Consider the following 10,011-nt stretch of genomic DNA (forward strand, 5'->3'; position numbering starts at 1 on the left):
TGTACGACTAATCTACAATTTGTTCGTTTGTACTACTACAAATTAGCAGTAGTAATATTAACGAACATCATCCATGGCAGCTGTCTCTACAGTTGAGTCAACTCCTCATTTTTCCAAAACCCCACTTAACAACAATCTCTTCCCTCTTCTCAAAGATTCAGCCTTTCCAATAAAATGGGGCAACCCCTGCTCCACCTTAAACTCTTCTTAGTCTCAACACTTGTGGTTCTTGGATGTACCAGCTGGATCCAATTTGTAGCCTCCCATCAAGAATCCGGCGACTGGCATTGCGAAGCCGATGAGGAATCCCGAGTTGTTGCCGAGTTCAGGCCTGGACTCGTAACCCTTGACGGCCACGCTGATGATTGGGAAAATATTGATGGGTTTGAGTTCTCTCTCCTTCCTGCTCTTGACCCAGATCATGACCATGAATACAAAGGGGGAAAGATGACCCTTAAGGTACCTTTATTTGTCTATTTTGAAAATTATGGAAATGGGGTTTCGTTTTTTCTTTTTTAGTTGCTTATTGGGGGTTGTTGATTTTGTTCTTAATTAGGCTTTGCATGATGGGAAAGATGTCTACTTCTTGTTGCAAGTAGATGGAGAGTATTTATACAAGAAAGGGTGAGTTGATTTTGTTTAAAATTCTTATGATTTGTATAATTGAAGTACATACTCTTGATTTGCAGCACTTGTGGGATTTTAGTATTCAATTTGTGATTACTGATTAGTACTTCTTGTGCTACAAATATTCCAGTTTTAGAGATTGCTGCTTCTTATAGAGGAAAATTAATAACTATCTTTCATACGGTTTCTCTAAATGATCCAGTCATTTTTTATTTTGTTTTGAGATAATACAATGCTATCATCACACAGCAAATGTTTGGTGGTGTATGTCTCTTTAAACTGGTAAAAAAGGAATTAAATGATAGCCATGGCAGCTTATGCTTCGTTAGCAATTTATAATTTCTTTCTTTTCATGTGGGTGAATCAATGCATTGCTACTTCTTAGCTTTAAGAGACTTTTCCTAAAACAGATTTTTTCATGAAAGAAACTTGAAAAACAATTGCCTGACATTTACAAGTTGATTTATTGTATAGAAAGGGTGCCTAGAAGAATATAGATATCCTATTTCTGATATCTTACATGTATACTGGGGTAAGTGTAATAGAAAACCTTTTCGTGCAAATAGTGGCTTTGTAGTGCTCAGTATGAATTTATGGATCTTTTGTTTCAGAAGCTACAGCTTTAGCACTGTGGTAACGTATTATGGAAGCCTGAGATCGATAAAAGAACGAGGTCATTATATTTCCTTTTATTGTACAATGCACACCTATCACAATTTTCAAGGCTCAATAATAAGTGGTTCAGTGAAAATGAAACCTTATGTATCCCCTCATGTTTTTAAGAAAATTTATGGAGGAGTGCCAGAGGAAGAAATCTACTTCAATTCATGTCAAAGACTAGTTGTTCTTTTTCATGGAAAAACCAAGAAAAAAACCCAGAGAGAGTTGCTAATAAAGAAATAAAATGAATTTTACAATAGAACTCGATAGCCAAAGGGTAAGTTCCATAATTAGAAGAAGTTGAAGGATTATATACATCTTGTTGCTTGCTCTATTTACTGTAAAAATGGAACTGTGTTCCTAAGTAAATTAGCATTCCTACTTCTTGTTGGTCAATACTCCTTAATAACAAGGAGTTCGAGTGGGACAAAAAGAAACTTACTGGAAAGTTGAAATCTGCGGGCTTGTTGGAATTCTTTTAACTCCTGATATTATCATGACCAGCTCTAGCCATATTCTGCTAATCTCTTTTTTTTATGAAGTAAGGTATTGCATTATAGGCATCAAGAAGATGCAAAAGGTTACAATAGAAAACTTGGTTAACTCTTAGTACAAAAAACTATTCTAGATCAGGGAGTTAACCAAGAGCAAAAGGCAATGGTTACTAAACCATTGAGAGAGAGCTAATGAAATCTAAGAGGGGTATCTGGTGTTTTTTAGAGTTTGTTATGCATTATATGTCTATTAGCTGTTTCTAGACGCAGGTACCCATTCTACTACCCGTATCCTCGAACTAAGATTTATATGATGACGAATCCAACTTCTAAATCCACACATAGACCTCTTCTAGGTCTCGTATGTAAACTCAAAGTTTTGAATCTTCTCTTCTTTTGCTGTTCTGCTAGTTCATATTCGTAGCCTATAATTAGTGACACATTAAATATGTACGACATACCATTCTAAATGTATAATTAGACTTGCGCTTGCACCCTCACTATGAACCTCTTTCCTAATTAGTCAAAGAATGGCCACTTCTTTCCTTACTTGAGTCGTCCTAGTTACAGTTTGGAACTTGATATGATGTTAACTGAACCTTCCTTACACCTTTTAACAATCATTTTAAAAATACCTACAGCCAACTAAAATATTACATCACCCTCATAATTATCTTTCCTTATCTTTTGTCAAACCTGGTCATAAAAGTATGAGCAGTTACCTCTTAAAACTGCGTGCATGCACATCCACAAACGCGCGCACACACACGTGTATGTGGCTTGATCTTTTCCCTCTCGTAAGGAAGGAGGAAGGTTTTGATTTTTAGTGAATAACTTTCTTCTTATGGGATGAAATATATGAAGTTTGGTCGAGGTATTCGAGACTTGTAATGCACACTTAAAGAAGTGTCTGCCTAGTGGTCAATTTGGGTTGAGAACTATGAGGTCTCAAGGTTCAAATCCCAGCAAAGGCAAATAGAACACTCAGTAATTTCTTCCCATCAGTTACCTGGTACCTGTGCTGGTAGGAGATAGCAGATATCCCGTGGAATTAGTCAAGGTGCGTGCAAGCTAGCCCAGACACCATGGTTATAAAAAAAAAGTGTCTGCATGCTATCTACATAGAAATAATGGACATGCTATCTTGCTTTTGATGCTTAAGTACATCACGGAATGTGTACAAGATACAATAAAAGTTCTATAAGGTAATGCATGTAGAATACACGTTATGGTCTGTTACAGGTTATTTAACCGGAAAGCATGCACCTTTAATTTCCTCATCTTTAGTGAACTGGGGTCTATATAAGCTGATTTATGCATGCTTCAAGAGTTTTGCTAATGAAACTGCTCTGAGTGGTCTCATTGCCAGTGAAAGTTTCACTGTGTTACATGAATGGGTAACTATCTATATTTATGTTTTGGCAACTCTCTATATTTTATGTCTGAGATACTTCATATTTTCTATAAGGTGCTTGTACAAGATTTGCAACATACTATCAACTTAATTGCATTATATTGTTTATTTCATTCCACTATGCTTAAGGTTTCTTTCTTTTCCATAAAAGAACGCATGTTTTCTTTATTAATCATGCAGAAATGACAAGAATTGTCCATCTGTAGCACTGATGTTTCAAGTTGGTGAGAGTGCCACATATCATAATGTAAGTTGTGATCATTCATTTACGGGTTATGCTAACTGCTAATGCAGTAAATGTCCCTCCAGAAAAAGAAAAATACAGCTTTCATATATTTCTGTTTGGTATCTTTTATTGCCTAAGATATAGATTAAAATTGTTTGAATAGATGGGTGGGTGTAAACAATCACCTGATGCATGCAACAACAAGACTTGTCGTGGCTACGAAGTTGACATCATGCACTTCTCGATTGGAAATGCTATCCCTGGTAGATTGTATGGTGGAAACCCTATTGACAACAGAGATGGTAATGGGGGAGACAGGTAAATATTGTATACACCATTATCTTGTTTCATTAACACTTGCAAAATTCTCCAAATTATCTTTACTCTGTTCACATGGTTTACAGATTTGGTCATCTGGTTGATTTGTATGCTTGGAACCCACATTGTCAGAATCTGGATGGAGTTAGTCCTACAGGTAAGAATGCATTGGAGTTATTGGCAATCAATCTATGAAATGTTAACTTGAATTATATATTCATCCCCTATCAATTAATACTTGAATCTTGATTGTTTTTGGTAATTAGGGAGTGAAGTAAAGGAAAAGAGGAACAGAAATAAACTTGAAATCATTTTTATAGATGCAAGTACTGATTACTGAGGTCACAAAATTTACAGCTGAGCTTAATTGATATGGTTGACACTTACCATAAACCTAAAGAATTGGTGGCATGTTCTGCAAGGTGACTAAAGGGGAAATAACATTCCGATGAAATGAATATATGCATGTAACTTGAAGGATAAATCAATTATCAGATAGAATATCTTTGGCATGTCTGATGGCTACCATGGTAAATGTAATATCAGATGGATGTGCATCATTAGGTCTAAGCCAGTTTGAAGGCAGAGAAATCCTTGCATTCATCCTAGTCCCTCATTGTTGACTCAGAATTGGTCTGTTAAGAAAGAGGACTTTAACATACACAAATTGGGCATCAGTTTCTTCTTCGACTATTATATGCATTCACTTACTTCTTGTGATTTTCGGAGATCTTGTTTCTGCTAAATTCTTAGCAGGACACTACATTCTTGACCTCCGACTTTTGACTTGACTTTGTTAGTACTTAGCCTTATATCTTATTCTTAGGAAATGATACTGCTGCCCAGAATGACTGGAGGGGTGCATGGTGGCATAGCAGTTTTGCGACCCATTCAGGTAACATCTCTCACCCTTGTCAAATCTTGGATTTCTTCGTTTATCCTTCATAATGATGTTGTAAAGTTGGTTCTTCTTCTGGCCTCTTCATTTCTCAAATGGTCTTCTATTGACAGGTTATTCTGACGAAGACAGTCCTTATTCAACAAATGGTCAGAAGGGAACATTCTATTTTGAGTTTTCTAGGGCCCTGAGAACCATGGATCGTCTTCAGCAGGTATTCTATCACAGTGATGCCTTTCGTCTCAAGTCTTAATGAAATTTAGTCATGCATTAGTAACCTTGGCATTTAATATACACTCTAATGTCCCACCACCACAGGTGGACTCAACACGTGTATATAAGCATCGTTAATGAGATGCAAAAGGAAATAGGAAAATGAATTTTGCTCTTATTTCATAGGAGACTAAACAAAATATCTTGTGAGGAATGAAACAAGGAAGAGAAAATTGAGAGAAAACACTACTTGATTATTCTCTCAAGTTACTGGGTTTAAATAGTGAAGTATACAAGTTCTAAAATAAGAAAGAAGATCATAGACTATGTACATCATTACAGAAAAGAATCAACCTAATTAATTCTAATCGATCCTAATTGATACACAATATTATCTCCAATATTCTTAACACGTCCGTCAGCGCGCTATTTCATGCATGTTTTTCACTTGATTAGTATCTAGAGACAAAAGTAATGTTAAAACATGATTGCATAACTCAAGTTTGCTTTTGGGGTGTAAATAGGATGTGCAATTCACTATTGGTCAGACGAGCAAGTTTTCAGCTGCGTTTTGGTACCCAGCGGATGGAAACCCATGGCACGGATCAGGACATTACACTGTTAGCTGTGACTGGGTACCCCTAGATGTTCCTCCAGGTTCATCTGCAGGCGTCAAAGTGGTATCAAGAAGCTCTTGGGATGCTACCAGTGGTTTTGCTTTTCTCTTATCTGTCGTTTCATTTGGTGTATCCATTTTTGTTGGGTATTTGGTACATAAGAAAAATGCCATCTCTTTTCAACCCATCGATCTTTAGATTCTTTGGGGGGTTAGTTTTCCCACCTTCTATTCGTTTTTATTTTTTTCTTCCTTTTAATGCAGATTTTTAGTGTCGTCTTTACCTTTTGATATAGAGGGATGGGCATGGCATATTCTTTTGTAATAAGTGCAGTTTTGTGTACTTGTCTGGTGCTTATATCTTGTACTCATTGAATGGCAAATTAGTGAAATGGCAGTTTCATTAGGAGATAACTCCATCTTGTATTACTTTTGCGTGTTACTCCCTCCGGTTCACAATAAGTGACCAATTTGCTTTTAGCACGCCTACTAATAAAATACTAAATTCTATACAAAAATATCTACTATGACTAAACTACCCCTAATTAAGCATTTAATGTGAGGAGTAAGAAAACTTTTTAGGGATATGTACATAGGGGTTATTTTATAAAAACAAATTGAATTCTTTCTTGATTAAATAACTGGATACTTATTTTGAACCAAAATGAAAAAGCAAATTGATCACTTATTGTGAACCGAAGGAAGTAGCATACAGGGAAAAACAAAAATTAGTTAGCAGGTGTGTTTTTAAGACACTTAAACTAAAGCTCAAAAAAGATATTATTATGAACTCCTGGATCTTTACTAATGAGACAAGTTGAAGTTTCTCAAAAGAATTCATAGCATGGGAAAGAAACCTGATTTACCTTGACCAGGAAACAATTTGACAAAGTGAAGCTAAATCATGTCTCTTAATCAGGTATTATATCTTCACTAGACTAATCTGAAAAGATGTACTTTTTTTTTTTGGAAAATAAGTATTGGTTTCTTTTCTTTTAGGCAGTTGATACTTCAATTTTTTAAGGGAAGATCAAATAGAGGTTGTCGTCCTCTTTGGTTCTTAGCAAAGAAATTCAATGTATTAATATTTGCTTAGAGTAATTTTTTCTTCTTAAGAGATCTATATGCTAGAAGAAAATGTAGAGAATTTGTAGTGCTAGAGAAACTAAATTTTATAATATTGAAATTAGACGGACTTTAATTAAACGACAAGGACAATGGAGATACATATAAGATGCGAAACCAGAAAGCCAATGCCATTTCATTGAAAAGGAAAGACAAAAAATACAAGAAAAAGAGATGAGATACATGTTAAAAAGGAACACAACATTCTTGCTTTAAAGGGTTATGGGCCATAAAGACTCTTAACCCTAACAATCAATATTGCTGTTGATCGATGTAACTCATTTTCTTACTAAAACAGACTTAAATGCCAGTCTGGTAAACTAAGCTCCCGCTATGTGCGGGGTCCGGGAAAGGTCTAGACCACAAGCATCTATTGTACGAAGCCTTACCCTGCATTTATGCAAGAGGTTGTTTCCACCGCTTGAACCCGTGACCCCGTCACGCCAAGGCTCCCCTTACTAAAACAAGACTATCTAGCATAAACCAAATGCCATTTCTGGCTACTAAACTATGGTTTGGCTAATAACTTCTGGTTTGAATTTAATCCCTTTAGCTATTTTTCAACATTCATAGGTGTATCGCCTGGAGGATCATCTTTATCGACCATGTTGACCTGCAATCTTAACTCACATTAATTAGGAAAATTGTGAAAAAGAATCCAGATTATTCGGACCAGTGGAAAAATAATAATAATAATAATAAGTGAAAATAAAAAGAAAAAGGCTAAAAGCCCTTACTTCTTCCATATGCATGTATCCATCAAAATCAACACCACCATTTGCAGGAGTAGCCCCTTCTTGTCCCATTGGTTTGTCATTAAGATCAACCAAAACTAGGCTATCAGTGAAATCGACAAAATTCAAATCATGCTCCTCAGATTGGATGTTCAAATCAAGTAGCTGATTATTATTGAAATCATAGCTATATATAGTTCCAAACCTATCTTGCATTATAATTTCTCCATTTCTTGTGAAAGCCAAAGGCCTATGTATCATAATTCCTAGTGAAACAGTAGCATGACAACTCCAAGAATTCTTCACACCATATTCCTCCATCACCCAAAGGTGACAAGGTTGTCCCCTTGTCCCAAACCAATAATCAAAAACTGCACAAAATGCAAAAAGACCAAGTTTACCTTTAAACTCACCAATACATTCAGTTAGATCAACTCCACCTTCACCTTGACACTTTGGGCATTCAAATTCTTGAAATGTTTCTTCCCCTAAATGATATGACAAAATGACCATTTCATCCTCATATGTGTTGCTTTTAACAGCCTTCCAATGCAAACATTCATTGACAACAACTCCTGAAAACATGTCATGTCTTTTGTAGGAAAAATTACAACTTAGTTTAACTTCTTTCCAAACCTTTGTATTTAGTGAAAATACCTCAGCTCTAGATACAAAATCATATCCATGAGGAAGTCTACTTGGCTCTTCATCATCATCATCATCTTCTTCATCTAACCAACCATAACAATCATTTTCAACAAAGCCAATTCTAACAACTTTGAAATCATTGGTTTTTTCATGATAACCAAATCCAAGACTCACCTGTATAATCTGAAGATCTAGTTCATCACCATAAATATTTGAAGGGGGAAGGATCAAGTACTTGTTTATAATTGGATTAGTCAAATATATGATATGACCAAAACGGCTAATATCAGTGAGACAAGTTAAACCATTGACTGAACTCACAACAATGCAATTCAACATGCCTGGCAAATCAAAGGGGACTCTTAATTCAGATTCATGGTGAAAGTTTTTGGCATTGAGCAAAGTGAATGTCTTTTCTGGCTTGCTTTGGACAGGCACATAGAGAAGATAGTTTTTACCTGTTACAACTGAGGTTTCAAAATGTTTTTTGATGAAATCTTGATCTTTTATCATGGCATACCAAGATTTGCATGTAACAAGGAATTTGATCAGTTCTTTAGCAGGGAGAAGTAAGAGAATGGAGATGATGATCTCAAAGGGTAAAGATGGTAGAGACATTTTTAGCACACACACAAAGATTGAAAATTCACAAAAGAAAAAATGTTTTTTTGAAGAAGAGCAAGAAAGGATGTAATAAAAGATATTTTTCCTAAAAAACTGAACTCATGTTTTTACTAGGGTTTTCTTGCAGAAATATTCAGGAAAAGAAATGTACTATATGATATGATAGACTCTAAGATATTGTACTGTATATATAGGGGGGAGTGTAGCTGTCTTTAGATTCATGTAATATGGCTTGATTAAGAAAGTTAATATAGCAGATAAGAATGGGATTATTACTAACAAATGAATAAATTTGAAATTTGAAATTTATGATGATCTGGTACTGGATTACACTACAGTAATTGTTTGAGGTAAAATCGCATTTAATGTAATTCTACGTTCATATCTCAGTTAAGTAGATACAATACAAACTGCAAAGATAACTCGTTGTTTAACAGGTGGCATAGAGGTCAAATATTTTAAAAAGAAAAATAGAAGGATATATGGATTTCTCCTTTTCAAAATTTTTCTAAAAAGGGAATGAACTTTGCTTTATGTTGTAGAACCTTATAATAATGAGAGTTTCATGAGCAATATTGTTCTTTTAGTTTCCAATGGATGATCAGCTGGCTAGCTAGTATAATCAATTTTGTAAAACATACTTGTAAAGTCCTGTGATTATTGTTAATTAGATTCACATATCTTGTCCGTCTCCTAAGGAACCAAAATTTAACAATATGCTTCTGGCATATATATATATATATATATATATATATATACTATATTAAAAGTACGAAGGCCTTAGCGAAATGTCGTTCGCCTTTCCCCCCTTTAATTTTTAGTTTATATATTGTAATTTAGGTTTTTATTTTTATTTTTTAGGAGTTCTAAATCAACTAAAATTTTAGTTTAAAATATATTCCTTATTTGAATATGTAGAAAGTTCTACATTTTGAAATCGATTAACTTTACTTTTTATAAACACTTCCCTAGGAAGGTAACAAAACCTTCCATGTTTATTTTTTCTAATATTAATTTTCAGAATAATGAAATAAAAAAAAAGCAAATAAAAGGAAAAAAAGTAAAGGATTTGCGTTTTTTTTTGCGTTTTAACTCCTTTTCAAATCGATTCTTCTACCTACAGGCTATAGGAATATAATTTTTAGTGGATAAAATTATATTACAGTTAAATATTTAAAATTGGAGATGAACAATATTAATAATTTAAATCAACAAGGAAATCAATTATTTCCTTCAATGTCGACAATAAATTATTAAATCTTTGAATTAATTAGTTAGCTAAAAATCTAATACAAATCTTTTCTATATTATGAATGATCTTAGCAAAATATTATTAGCCTTTTTTATTCTTTAGAAATAGAGTTCACACCAGACAAAGTAGTCATTTAATATTTTTCCAAATATTTAAGACATT

The 10,011-nt window shown here is 34.3% G+C and overlaps 2 protein-coding genes across 2 annotated transcripts; one reads left to right on the forward strand and one right to left on the reverse strand.

Moving 5' to 3' along the window:
* The first annotated feature begins 56 nt into the window (after positions 1-56).
* LOC107804171 (uncharacterized) lies at positions 57-5,895 on the forward strand. The gene is made up of 8 exons (XM_016628016.2): positions 57-459; positions 557-624; positions 3,376-3,442; positions 3,585-3,739; positions 3,826-3,896; positions 4,566-4,634; positions 4,751-4,851; positions 5,375-5,895. The coding sequence occupies exons 1-8, from the start codon at positions 175-177 to the stop codon at positions 5,663-5,665; spliced, it is 1,107 nt and encodes a 368-aa protein (XP_016483502.1). The 5' UTR covers positions 57-174; the 3' UTR covers positions 5,666-5,895.
* Positions 5,896-7,144: 1,249 nt separating this feature from the next.
* Positions 7,145-8,591, reverse strand: LOC107804170 (F-box/kelch-repeat protein At3g23880-like). The gene is made up of 2 exons (XM_016628015.2): positions 7,329-8,591; positions 7,145-7,204 (listed from the first exon to the last, which is right to left on the reverse strand). Exons 1-2 carry the CDS (start codon positions 8,589-8,591, stop codon positions 7,145-7,147), a joined length of 1,323 nt encoding a protein of 440 aa, XP_016483501.2.
* Between the last annotated feature and the right edge of the window lie 1,420 nt (positions 8,592-10,011).

This window comes from Nicotiana tabacum, chromosome 7, assembly GCF_000715075.1.
Source record: "Nicotiana tabacum cultivar K326 chromosome 7, ASM71507v2, whole genome shotgun sequence".
In the NCBI taxonomy this organism is placed as follows: Eukaryota; Viridiplantae; Streptophyta; class Magnoliopsida; order Solanales; family Solanaceae; genus Nicotiana; species Nicotiana tabacum.

Excerpts from the sequence above, each read along its gene's own strand:
- LOC107804171 (XM_016628016.2), top strand. The coding sequence starts at position 175 with ATGGGGCAACCCCTGCTCCACCTTAAACTCTTCTTAGTCTCAACACTT. Across the intron at positions 3,443-3,584 it reads AGAGTGCCACATATCATAAT|ATGGGTGGGTGTAAACAATC; the intron begins GTAAGTTGTGAT and ends TTGTTTGAATAG. Across the intron at positions 4,635-4,750 it reads CAGTTTTGCGACCCATTCAG|GTTATTCTGACGAAGACAGT; the intron begins GTAACATCTCTC and ends TTCTATTGACAG.
- LOC107804170 (XM_016628015.2), bottom strand. The coding sequence starts at position 8,591 with ATGTCTCTACCATCTTTACCCTTTGAGATCATCATCTCCATTCTCTTA. Across the intron at positions 7,205-7,328 it reads GATACATGCATATGGAAGAA|GTCAACATGGTCGATAAAGA; the intron begins GTAAGGGCTTTT and ends TTAAGATTGCAG.